This window comes from Podarcis vaucheri (genome assembly GCF_965113315.1).
Source record: "Podarcis vaucheri genome assembly, chromosome: 15".
Classification (NCBI taxonomy): Eukaryota; Metazoa; Chordata; class Lepidosauria; order Squamata; family Lacertidae; genus Podarcis; species Podarcis vaucheri.
In genome coordinates, this window is record NC_138753.1 from 36344362 (window position 1) to 36357872 (window position 13511).

At 46.7% G+C, this 13511-nt stretch overlaps 1 protein-coding gene across 1 annotated transcript in view; it reads right to left on the bottom strand.

The window, feature by feature from the left end:
• ADGRA2 (adhesion G protein-coupled receptor A2) overlaps window positions 1–13511 on the bottom strand; it is a 115624-nt gene that overhangs the window by 9732 nt on the left and 92381 nt on the right. Inside the window, exons 8-13 of the mRNA XM_082200242.1 lie at window positions 12508–12672; window positions 5479–5674; window positions 4946–5095; window positions 3460–3621; window positions 2270–2479; window positions 700–904 (exon numbers count right to left, since the gene is read on the bottom strand). Coding sequence (XP_082056368.1) covers window positions 700–904; window positions 2270–2479; window positions 3460–3621; window positions 4946–5095; window positions 5479–5674; window positions 12508–12672 — 1088 coding nt within the window. The remainder of the gene's footprint in view (window positions 1–699; window positions 905–2269; window positions 2480–3459; window positions 3622–4945; window positions 5096–5478; window positions 5675–12507; window positions 12673–13511) is intronic.

Below are 13511 nucleotides of genomic sequence, written 5' to 3' on the forward strand. Positions count from 1 at the left end.
TATTTCCGGATCAGTTGCCTGCTTCATTTGGTTATTCCTTTCCTCATTCTTAAAGGAAAGACACACAGTATGAATGCTGGCTTTCAGACATGGGTTCTTAAGCAATGCCCTTTGAGGCAGGAGTAACCAGGGTGGAGAGCGGGCGGCACTGTGGTCTAAACCACTGTGCCTCTTGGGCTTCCTGATCGGAAGGTCGGCGGTTCAAATCCCCATGACGGAATGAGCTCCCGTTGCTCTGTCCCAGCTCCTGCCAACCTAGCAGTTAAAAAAGCACACCAGCGCAAGTAGATAAATAGGTACCACTGTGGTGGGAAGGTAAATGGTGTTTCCGTGCACTCTGGTTTCCATCACGGTGTTCTGTTGCACCAGAAGCAGCTTAGTCATGCTAGTTGCATGACCCAGAAAGCTGCCTGTGGACAAACGCCGACTCCCTTGGCCTGAAAGTGAGATGATCGCTACAACCCCATAGTCGCCTTTGACTGGACTTAAACTGTCCAGGGGTCCTTTACCTTTTACCTTCCAGATGATTTGGACTACAACTCCCATCATCCCCAGCCAGTGTGGCCTGTGTTTAGGGAAGATGAGCTCCCCACCCCCCAAAAACCCATCTGAAGGACCCCACGTTGGCTAGCCAAACCAAAAGAGGCAGACCATACAGCCTGTTCCACACAGCCACTGCCCGGGCACTGAGATCCTTACGTGTTCCTGCATAGATCACCGGAGTGGCCACACTGCGCCTTTTGCCATCATCTGCCAGGTGTGAAGAGTTTCCAGTGCTGCAGAAGAGCTTGCCGTTGCGGAATGCCAGGAACTGGAGCTTGTACTTGTGAGCTGAGGGGTAAGGAGGAGCCGACGGGCAGAAGAGACCAGGAGGCAACTGAATGGAGGCCAGAGCAATGCTGTTCTGATGGGACAGGGAACAAAGGGGTCACCCAGCAAAACAACAACAACCCAGTCCCAGCTTGGGGACACACGCAGGAAACTTGACTTCTACCAGTTCAGTTTCTTGTCCACGTTGCCAGGTACAGCTGGAGCAGCCCACCCCCACCCCTTCATTCATTCATAAATCCATTCCTTCCTTTCTTTGCATTAAGTTACAATGGGTTGCGTCCAATGCCAGTCCCACACAGACTAATTAAAGATAATAGGCATGTCTAACTTGGGATGCAGACGGTAATGTGGTCTAACCACAGAGCTTAGAGCTTGCTGATCAGAAGGTCGGCGGTTCGAATCCCTGTGACGGGGTGAGCTCCTGTTGCTCGGTCCCTGCTCCTGTCAACCTAGCAGTTCAAAAGCACGTCAAATGCAAGTAGATAAATTGGTACCACTCCGGTGGGAAGGTAAATGGCATTTCCATGCACTGCTCTGGTTCGCCAGAAGCGGCTCAGTCATGCTGGCCACATGACCCGGAAGCTGTCTGCGGAGAAACGCTGGCTCCCTTGGCCTATAGAGCGAGATGAGCGCGCAACCCCAGAGTCATCTGCGACTGGACCTAACGGTCAGGGGTCCCTTTACCTTTACCTTGGGCCCATTAATTTCAAAAGGTCTGTTCTGAGTAAAGCTAAGATGGCTACAGACCATTTATTTCTCTGTTTATTTAAAAAAACAAACTGCATGAGAATTTGTTTTTAAATATGTGTTTCTCAACAGATTTCCTCTCAAACTTTTCTAAACACATTTCACCCTAACATACAGGTTGGTACTCTCCTTAAGCCCCAAAACTGTGTTGCAAAAGTTGGAGTAGTGCGACATCTGAAAGACAGCTACATTCTGCTCCGTACATAGCATGGCAGGGGGAGTTTTGAGAAATAGCCCAGCTTAGTGGCAGACCTTCTGCTTTGCCTACAGAAGGTCCCAGGTTCCATCTCTGACATCTCCAGGGAGGGCTGAGAAGGACCCTGTTCTGAAATCCTAGCAAACTGCTTCCGGTCAGTGTAGACAATACTGGTCTCAATGCGCCAACCGTCTGACCCCGTATAAGGAAGCTTCCTACGTTCCCAAATCCTTTCCCCTAGTGTTATGGTGCTGACCCAAATGCCTCCTTCTCAACTCAGTGGTTGCTTTTTTAGGTTGTGAGACCTGATCATGGATCTCCCACTTCAGGTCTGGTTTGAGTAGCAGACTCTCTGAATTCAGTTCATCTGCACTTGCCCTGCCCATGCAAGGGCTGCCTGGATTTCTGCTCTGCTTACTGCATCCTATAATACTTTGCCAAGATCCTTTCCTCTCCTTTATCCACCCTACTTGACCCTGCCCTTCCCCACCTCACCTTGATGTGAAAGCTGGCCAGGGAGATGTTTGGCCGGCCCGTGGCACACCGGAACTTCAGCTGCTGGTCTGCCAGGGACTCAGCATATCGCTCCTGCCGGTGCGGCCGACTGCTGAGCACCACCTCGCGCTTCTGAAAGGCTGTGCAGCTCAGGCCCACATAGCTGTCTGGCTTGATCAGGTAGGCCTCAAAAGCGATGTTCCTCGTGTTCTGCCAAAGCAAAGGTACCTGACTTGTGAGACCCAGGATGCCTCCCAGGAAGCGGTGGGCAAAGCTGTCCTTTCCACTTTCCCATTTTTTCCTAGTCTTGAGCTTAGCTCTTCCCATACATTTGCAATTTATTTATATATTTATTTTTTTAAGCCCTCCCGAAAGTTCATTGCATTTTAGTGCATATTTTTCCTAATATACGGGATGTTTGTATGCAATTTTGCCTAAGACCCACATATTTACACAGTGATTTCCCCCAATATAACACATTTTCTGTGCATTATTTTCACTAATATACCCATTTCTATGCATGCTTTACCCCAGTATGTGCAATTTTTTGGGGGGTAGACATTACTTGGTGGGACAGCTGCATTGCAAAAGTGCAAATTTTGAAGGAAGGCGGTGTTTCAGTTTTCATATTGTTTCAGGAAGTGTGAATAAGGTAAATTCTCATTTAAATCATATTTCTCCCCCATTTTTTACTCCCAGGTAAAGAGTATCATTGTTAGGCATGGTGGCACAGATCCACACTCTTGTGTCCGTCCATCCCCCCTGTTAACTTGCAACTACCCCCTTTGTCTCAATATGAATATTTCTTACTACCCACACCTTAATATTATTCCTCCGATTGATTTGTTCCAAGCTCAACTAGTCCCTTAATAAATTGCCCTGCAGTGACCTCCTCCATCCCTCATTCCCTTGCTCTCTCCAAGCGTAGCTGGTGGTACCAGTCGCCATTTCAAGTTCCCACAATGCTACCATGGCCGCTCCAGGGCACTGTGGGAAATTCAAAATGGCAGGCAGCTCCCACCCAGATAAGCCCATGGACAGGTTGCTGGATGGGTAACTGAGCTGACTGTCAAAGGGCTTGGTCCCCAGCAGCTGCCCAAGAATACTGGGTGTGTCCATGCCTCCCATGTTTCTTAGTTCCAAACAGCCCGCAACCCCCCCCCATCTGAACATCTCTCGGTGTGACCTACCACGGCTATGTACTGAGAGCTGGTGCTGAGAGTGTAGGCGGCAATCTTCTCTAGCGAACGGACGATGCTGGTGCAAGCCTTGTCCTCAATCTGAGCCATCCACAGAACGTGGTCGTCCACAAGCATCATGTTGCTGGCCATCTCCACAATGACGTCCGTGAGCTGCGGGAAGGCAGACAAGGGTGAGATCTTCCCAAAAACCCCAGGGCTGCAGCAAAAGAGATTATTTAAATCAGGGACGGAGAACCTGCGGCCATTCAGATGTTGATGGATTTCAGCTCCCAGCATTCTTGTGCCATGCTGCCTGGGGCTGGTGCAACTAGGAGTCCATCAGAGTCTGAAGGCAGTGATAGAAACTGGAGTAGAAATGGCTTCTAGGACCTGGGTGGTGGGCGCCAAAACAGAATGTCTAGTGGCCACTGGCGGGGTGGGGGACGGGGAGATCAGCAACACTTTTTATTTATTATTTTGATAAGCATGAATTAATATGCAATTCACATAAGCAACACATCGTTAATATCACATTTTTAGCAGAAATTGTTCATACATGTTTAATTTGGTGTTTACAATAAAAATACAGTGGTACCTCAGGTTACAGACGCTTCAGGTTACAGACTCCGCTAACCCAGAAATAGTACCTCGGGTTAAGAACTTTGCTTCAGGATGAGAACAGAAATCGTGCAGCAAGCAGCGGGAGGCCCCATTAGCTAAAGTGGTACCTCAGGTTAAGAACAGTTTCAGGTTAAGAACGGACCTCCAGAACGAATTAAGTTCTTAACCTGAGGTACCACTGTATTGGTACCATACTTCAGCTCTCAAAACACTCTACTCTTTATTGTTAAACTCCTTAACATATTGTCTATCCTTAAGATATACTACGAGGCTTCAAAACACATACATTTCAGTAATCCTTGAGTGTCAGCCAGGCACAAAAAAAAATTGGCACCCAGACTTTTTGAGGTGCTTGCTCATGGAGAATCTTTAGGCGCAAAATGCGCCTGATGCCCTGCTAATTTCGAAGCCTGTCTAGAGGACCTCAGCTTCCCCACCCTGCTTTAAATGCAAAGAGCGCTCTGGACAATGCACAGAACATGGAAGCGACACCACATCCACCCAGCATTAGAACCCTGCTCAATCAAAGAGACCAGATGGCTTTAAGAAGCCTGCAAGCGAGGCCTGAGCACAACCTGGCATTCCCAACAACTTGTGCTGAGAGGCATCAGGGCCTTGTCCACTATTGCTCCAATCCACCACTACGGAAAGAGGAATGCAAATGGATAAAATTGATGGTAATTGCAGCCAGATAGGTTATAGCGAGCAACTGGGAAAATCCAGAAGAGCTAGGGGTGAACCAATTCTCTAGGGAATCCTCTGTGTTTTGAGGCACAGAGGAAAAGACAGGAATCGCAGGCAAGCAGCTTACTCCCTGCATTGCATTTGGGGAAAGCAAAGAACGTAGGAATGCGGTTACACATGACTCAGTTACCTGCTTAATCTGATCCACGTAACCAGTGAACTTCTCAATCATCTGGGAAACGTAGATGACATCCATCATGTCCGAGAAATTTGCCGCCTCAGCTGTGTAGACACGCAGCTGGTGTGCCAGGGTCAGGGCGTTGGAGGCGTTGATGGGCATCTGGGAGCACAGAAAAGGGGTTGGGGCCCATGTCAACATAGTGCTTGATACATAAAATAAGAGAGGTAGCCCAGGTGTTATGCTCAGTGGCAGAGCACCCACTCTGCAGGAAGGTCCCAGGTTCTACCCCTAGTGCCTCCACCTGGGAATACCCCCTGCCTGAAACCCAGGAGAGCTGCTGCCAGTCAGAGCAGGGTATATAAGACAATATTGAAGGGCCTCCACATTTGCTTCTCTGGGCCAGGCCAACCACTCCTAACATAGAAAAGGACATTGAAGGCACGGCTGGCTGGGAGCTGGCATAGCCATGCCAACTGTGCAGCTGCAAGGGAGGGCAAGGCAAGCCCCTGGCAATGACAGGGGCACCCCGAGGAGCAACCCACCAGCACAAAGGTGTAGAGGACACGGGTGATATCGTTGGTGTACAAGCAGTGGGAATAGTCCCCTTCCTCCCAGCGGCCTGTGCGGTCACAGCGCCTCCACGCTTGCTTCTCCAAGCCAGGCCCCCCGTTCCCAGAGGCGAAGGGGTACTGCAGACATGACTGGTAGGCGGTGATGCCAGCCAAGGTGCGTGGCCACCTGCGGGCAGGGGGGGAGAGAGGCATGTCATGAATTCTACACAATATGATCCAGAGCAGAACTCCAACGTATCGTTAGCAGAGTAAAAACTTAAACACGTTGCAGAATTCCAAAAAAATAGTCCAGAGGCAATTGCATTTCATCCAGCAGAGCTTAGTGCTACTGAAGGCAAATGAGCATAATGGTCACAAATCCAGTACATTCAGGATTGGCCCTGTCCATAAGAAATCCAGTTGCAGCAGACTTAATTTAAACTTACAGTAACTTATACAGTCATACCTCGGGTTGAAGTAGCTTCAGGTTAAGCATTTTCGGGTTGTGCTCCACGGCGACCCAGAAGTAACAGAGCACATTACTTCAGGGTTTCGCCACTTGCCCATGCGCAGACGCTCAAAATGATGTCACCCACATGCGTGGAGGTGGCAAATTGCAACCCACAGACGCGGGTTGCATTCGCTTCAGGATGCGAATGGGGCTCTGGAACGGATCCCATTCGCATCCAGAGGTACCACTGTAATAAGTATAAACCTTAACGCTAAGCATCCTATCTACAGAACACCACACCAGAAGGAAAAGAGATAGAAAGAGAAAGTGAATCCCAGGCTCCTTCTGGCCTTACTATTATAGTCAGCATAACCTTGACAGAAAGAGATAACAGAACCAGTTTAAGCCAGCTGTACTCAGCTTCTCTGAAGGAATAACCCAAACATCATGAACCTTCTGCTTGTTTCTTTCACGCAGATAAGCTTCCAGAACCCTCTTGAACTAATTAGAATAGGAAAGACCTCTACACACCAGACTTTCTGTACCAAGAAATGCAAACTGACAAGGTGGCCATTTGGAGGGAGTGCTTCTGTAATGGGAGCCCCATCTGGCGACTTGTCTGGAGGGGAGACAGGAGGAGATTGCGCAGTTGAAGGGAGCATGAGACGACAGCAGGGATGGGGAAGGTGTGACTTGTCGGTTGGGAGACCAGGAGGGTGGAGGGCACAGGGGATTAGCTGGGTACCGATGGGTTCAGGAAAGCCCTTTCCAACCAGATGTTCTCTAGGCGTCGCTAGGCTGCAACTCATGTTACCCCTGACCATTGGCAATGCCGGCCAGGGCTCATGTGAGTGGACAGCCAGAACATCTGGAGGGCAGCAGAGGCAGAACCCTGCTGGATTTGACCAAAGGTCCAACTAGTCCTTTTCACTGGCCAACCAGATGCCTATGAGAAGTACAGTCCTCTTAACTGAGAGAGAATTAAGGGCCTCGGACGTGAGATCTCCAGGCTGATAGTAGATTAAGACTGATGGATACTTGTGGAGGCTGAAGCCGGGAAAGGGGGGGGTGGAGTTTGGGAATCCAAAGGGTTCATAACTACAATTTATTTTGTTTTTACTTTGTTTGTTATTGGTATGTAAAATGGGAAATTTGTGGAAGGGAACTTTTGTTGACCTCAGGAAAAAACGTTTTAAGAATAAGAATCAATGTATAAGTTTGAGGTTTAAGTTTGGATAAGGTAAAATTTGGATTTTTAAAATGAACTAAATTAAATGAAAATAAGGTTTGCAAAAATAAATCTAAGATAAACTATTAAGTTAAAGTTGAGAAATAAGTAATAAGAATTTGCTGAGCTAATAATTAGAATTGGAACACAAGAAGGGGAGGTGCGAGGAGGTGTGAGAAACAAGTTAAAAGAAAATAAGCAATTGAAATTCTACGTGTTTTTAATCGTGTTTTAAGTTTGGAAGTAAGTGAGAAGAAAATAAGGGATTGAAATTATACCTGTTTTTTTGTTTTTGTTTTGTTTGTACTATTGTGTATTACTGTTTTTTCTTTTTATATATAATTTTTGAAACCTCAATAAATATCTTTTAAAAAAAGAGAGAGAAGTACAGTCCTCTTATGGCTGCACCAATCTGTTTGGATGCTCCCCTGAATTTTAAAATAATAATTCAACATATGGGGTGGGTGGGGATAAGAGAGCGAGCTACAGATCCTTCTCCCCCTCCACATTACCTTTCCATGTGTAAGATGGTTGGTGGCTGTTGGCTCTTTATGGGAGATGTGCTCAACTGTACAGTTCCCCCATCCACAGTCTGAGGACCTTTCCACACAGCCAAGGTAGTTGTGGATTCTGTGCTGCTCATACAGGAATGCTTTTGCCCACAGCTCCATGAGGTCTTCTTCATCAATATGCCACCCCATATTAACTGCTACCCTTCTGAACCATATTTACCATTTCCACTGGCTTTTTTCTGTACCGGATTTTTCATGTGAAACAGCAAATCCAGATTAAATGGGGAAATTAATATGGGATGCCCTATTCGTTGAGAAAGTCAACCTGTGGGTGCTACACAAAACTCACACGCACAAGCAGCAAGGGAGGTGCAGTGGCCACACAAGGAAGGGTCTCCTCAGTGGTGGCTCCCTGGTGGGGAATGATCTCCTTAGGGAGGCACGGCAGGTGCCATCACTATCTGCTTTTAGGGGCTAGGCAAAAAACAATTATTTTGCCCAAGCTTTTGACCTTTCACTCTTTTCTTTCTTTCACTCTTTTCTCTTTCTTTCTTTCTTTCTTTCTTTCTTTCTTTCTTTCTTTCTTTCTTTCTTTCTTTCTTTTAGGGGCTGCCCTGAGTTGGATCTCCTCTTTTATAAATATTATCATGGAGTGTTTAAGGTTGTTTCTACTCTTGCATTTATACTTGGTTTTGATGTTTGTTTCTGTAAGACATCTTCTGTTAACCTTTGTGAAAAAGTGACTTATTATCATTATTATTATTACCACCACCACCACCAACAATTCCACAAGAAAGTTCTGTGCACTTGCCCTGAATCTCCCACATATATCTCCCCCTTGCCCTTTAAGGGAGGGCTACAGCTATGCTATATGCAGAAGGTCCCAGATTAAGTCTCTGGCATCTCCAGGTTTAGCTAAGAGAAACCCCTGGAGGGCTACTGCCAGTCAGTGTAGACAGTACTGAGCTGGTTGGACCTTGATATAAGGCAGCTTCCTATGGCAGGGATTCTTTTTCCTGCCTCTCCTCGTCCGCATTTGGAATAAAAATACTGGTCAGTTAATGAATGTTAGAAAGATGTTGGATAGAAACTAAGCAGTTTCCAGCTGTAATGCTTTAAGAGATATGAAAAAAGGATTATAAATGGGTAAAAGTTTAATGGTAAGGATTTGCTGAACTAACAAACTGAAATGGAATACAAAGAAGGGAAGTATGAGGAGGTCAGAGGAAATAAGGGTATGGAAGTTATGTTATTGAAAATTAATGTGTGTTTTTAACTGCTTATTATTTTGTATGTTTATTTTTATTTTTTCCTATATTCAAAAATTTTTCTCAATAAATATCTTTAAAAAAAATAAATACTGGTCAGGCTGCTCCCTGATAAATATCACACAGAGTAAACGAAGGGAAGAATGGGGGCATTGCAAGCCAGTGAGCATCAAGGAAGGAGACCCCCGCTGCCTGCAACTGAATGAGAGGGTGGGGTTGGGAGAACAGGGAAAGGGATAGGGGATTGTGTCTCTAAATAGGATGAGGCCCCACAATGGGGGGGGGTGACTTTCATGCTGTGCCACAGGGTTTGAAACAGAGAAGAAAAAATGTCTGATGCCAAATGTTTTATGGAGTAATTTATTTGCCTCCCTGGAACTCTCTGCTTGGTCCAGCTGCTTCAACATCTGGCTTGCAAGACTCTTCCTATGCCTTCTCCCTCCCATGCCGGCGGGAACAGCTGGATGAAGGCATAAGGCTATCACATGGCTCCCTCCACACACACCAGACGCAGACATGATACAGCACACCCCTTGGGCTGCCTCTGCAAAGACAAACCCAGTTCCTCCTTTGTTTTATTTATTTTTTTAAAATAATATTTAATAAGGTTTTTTTAAAAACACACACACACACACAAACCCAGTTCCTCCTTTGGTTCTCGCAGCCTATTGCCCCAGAACAAAACTGGCATATGTGGTTGAAAGCAAGCTCAACCCAGGAGAACCCTAGGCTGTGTACACACCAAAACCTTGAAGTGTGTGACTTCTCCTGAAGAACCATGGGAACTGTAGTTCCAGCACCCTTAGCAAACTACTGTTCCCAGGATTTTTTTTAGGGGGAAGCAGTGTGCTTGATGTGTGCTTTAAATGTAAGGTGTGAGCTGCAAAAATGTTTATGCCCTCCTCCACCATCACCGAGGTCTCTGTCTCCTCCCGTTAGCTCCATTCGATTAGGAAATACCAGAGGCAGGGGCAGGAATGGAATGGAAAGAGGCAGTGGCTTGTATCTCATCCTCTGTTTGTTGCAATCAGCTCTGTTTGCCTTCCACTACAGTTCAGCTTCCGCTAAAACTTCTTCACCTCACTATTTGCAATGGCTAAAAGTGATGTAATTGATTTCAATGAACGTCAACAGAAGAGAAACGTGAAAAAAATGCCATTTTTTCCAGACTGGAAAAAAAAATACACCAATGGCAAATGGTGCTCATAATGGCTTGCATGATTTACATTTCTGACGTCCGAAGAACGTGCAAATTGAGGGAATTTCTGCTCCCTGCTGGACTTCTCCAATATTTCTGGGCAGGGGATGCAATCTCAGGTCATCTCATCGGCTTTGGTCCTTTAAGCTCTTTTTTTTGGTCCCAGGCAAGAGAGGACCAAACAATGAGGACATCTAAACCATTTCTCATCCATTCTGGGATTTAATCAGTCTCTTTCCAAGTTTTCCCATGGGATGGGAATCCTTCTGCTCTCCCCCACCCCTTCCAAATGCCTGCAGCGCTGCAAAGCTCTTCTGTGCTTTCCTAGGGTGTTGCATTTGTGTCACGCACTGGAAGGATCAGGGGTTTTGGGTGCTGCTCTTCCTTGTCTCTAACCCCAGGCCATATCCTGCTCATGCAGAGTGCGGAGGCGGAAGGGGCCGGGATGGGGGGGGGGCGGAGGGAGAGAAGACAGGCCCGCTGTTAATTTAAGCCACATTGACTGCGCAGTAATTTATATTCCATCAAGACCCTGCCAAGGTTACAGCGGGCTCCATAAGCCTTTTTTCTCTTGCCAGAGAAATTCCAACACCTCTGCTTCTGGAGCCTGTCTGCGCTGCCAGAGCCGGGCCTCTCTCGGACAGCCTCCCTCGCAACGGACCCTTAATCATTCCCAGATCCCGGTTGCCAGAGAGATCCTCAAGCCCATCCCCTCCCTCCCCTCTCCTCTGTGCAAGAGGGGCTCTGGGAGAGCAGGGATCAGGCATCCGAGGGCTGCCTGCCCCCTAGCCGAACCCTCCTGCTCAAAGGGAGCTGGAGACATTGGACCCTGCGGGGCCAAGAGGCAGCAGCGATGGCGAAGAGCAAATGAATTCTACCATCCTTCCCAACAGACAGCACATCTGTGGAAGCCCACCTGGCAAGCTCTGGAAAGGGTAGGGAAAAGGTGGAGCTAAGCGGCAGAGCAGCTGCCTTGAACGCAGACCGTCCCAGATACAACCCCCACCATCCCAAGGCAGGAATGGGAGAGCTTCCTGCCAGAAACCCTTGAGAGCTTCTGCCTGTCTGTGTAGACAATACTGAGATAGCTAGGTGAACGGCCTGACTCCTATAAGGCAGCTTCTTGCGCTTCTGCGGAAGGGATTCCCAGCTCTTTTCTGATGTGGTTGGCACAGCAAGAAATAAACAAAGCAATGACCTCCCCCCCTTTCCCCAGCAAGTCCAATGCATCAAGCAAGAAACAAACACTTTTTAAAGTTACCCTATTATTATTATTTTGTTACGCTGGCTTTCCTTGCAACTCCACCAGGAAGACAGGAGAGGGCGGACAAGAGAAAGCCCAACAATATTAATTTAAGCAGTTCCTGCTTGCAGCCTTCTTAAGGAAATCAGCCCTGAGTGCTCACTGGAAGGACAGATCCTGAAGCTGAGGCTCCAATACTTTGGCCACCTCAAGAGAAAAGAAGACTCCCTGGAAAAGACCCTGATGTTGGGAAAGATGGAGGGCACAAGGAGAAGGGGTGACGACAGAGGACGAGGTGGTTGGACAGTGTTTTCGAAGCTACCAGCATGAGTTTGACCAAACTGCGGGAGGCAGGAGTGCCTGGTGTGCTCTGGTCCAGGGGGTCACAAAGAGTCGGACACGACTAAACGACTAAACAACAACAAGAACAACAACAGCTTGCAGCCTAGGAAATCACCCTGCCATAATACCTCTTGCACATTACAGAAGGGCGAGGTTCTAGCTTCTAGGTACTGGCAATACTGCTAGGAACCAGACTGGTATTTCAAAGGTTGGGATCATAATAGTAAGTCTGTTTGTCATTCAGCCACAACTTTCATTCTTCTTTTGAAAGTTTCCTAAAACAGGGCTCATTACATAGCCCTACATTATATGGAGTTAAAAAAGATCTCCCGTGCAATGGTACTTGGGACCACATCAGCCCTGGCAGTTGCCTCGGCCACCATGCAAACACACCAGATGAGATACCAGTCCTCCACATTTGATTTAGCGCATCCCTTCTTTCGTCCATCATGCAATCGTGAAGTCTAGAAACCTGACTTAAAAATAACAGCAATGGAAGTTGGTGTTCCTTACACACGGTCTCGTGGAAGCGGGCCCGGCACATATCAGCCTGACTGGGAGTCAAACAACTTTTATGTTGGAAGAGGTTTAAGAAACGCCCACTGACGGATTCTGCTAGCGACTGAGGCAGCCACGAAGTGAAGGGCTGCCCAGACTGAAAGGTTTAGCAAGGCAACAAGGCCTGGAGAGGGGGCAACTTACGCACGAGCAACCCCATACCCATTACACCTGCCATTCCAAGGCCCTCTCTGGTCCAGATCCCCATAGACTCTCCTACCTGAAGTCTCCACGGTTGTTGGTGACGCGCTCAGCTGGGCAGTATGAGGCCGACGTCTCCAGCACAACTATTTCGACCTTCTTGCTAACGTTGCCCTGAGCCGTGGAGATGGTGCACTCCCATTCGCCGCTGGCTGAGACATGGATATTGGACAGGATAAGCTCGCTGGGGACAGAAAGGGCTTTTAGAAACCATACGAGACTGAATGGTTGATAGCTTTTAGGAAACAGGTATGAGGGATTTCACAACTCTCAAATTCCAAAAATGAGGGGTGCTAAAAAGCTATAACGTGCCTGAAGAATTCAAAAGGCATAGTATAATTAATATAATTTAGCTTTGCTTGGTAAGTAAAACGTGTGTAAAATCACTAAAAATGATTGTCAGGTACTTGCAGTTATATTATATATTAATATTATTGGGTTTTGTTTTTATTTAGCATTACCTGACATTTTCTGAATGTAAAATTAAAATTCTTTGGTTTTTTGAAAGCAGTTTCTGTGCTTTTTCATGAAAACGTAGACTTACCAAGATACATGTTGTCCAATCACAAAAATATTATCGGATTTGAATTCCTCACACTCAAAAGAATTTATTTTTTTTTTAAGACCCCTCACTGAAGAAATGTGCAAAAATTAAGTTTCGCCCCCTAAAATGCAGGAGAATAACTTCCTATCTACTTTTGGTCCAAACTTCTAACGTTTCTTTCACACTGTAGAGCCTGTTGTATTCTGGAACTGTGGCTTTTTGATCAATATGCCACCCCAAATTTAGCTTTTTCATCAATATGCTGCTATGTCACACTAAAGTTACTGTAAAATGGCAGGGAAGAACTGTATGCTGGGATACCACCCCAAATTGAGTCATGTGAAATTACAATGTGAAAATACCACAATTTTCCAAGTTAACAAGGTTGCAAATTGATTCCCCCCCCCCCCCTGGAAACAATTAACACAGAAATGAGTTCTAAACATCTTCTAGATTGCACTAGATTTTCAGGAACGGCT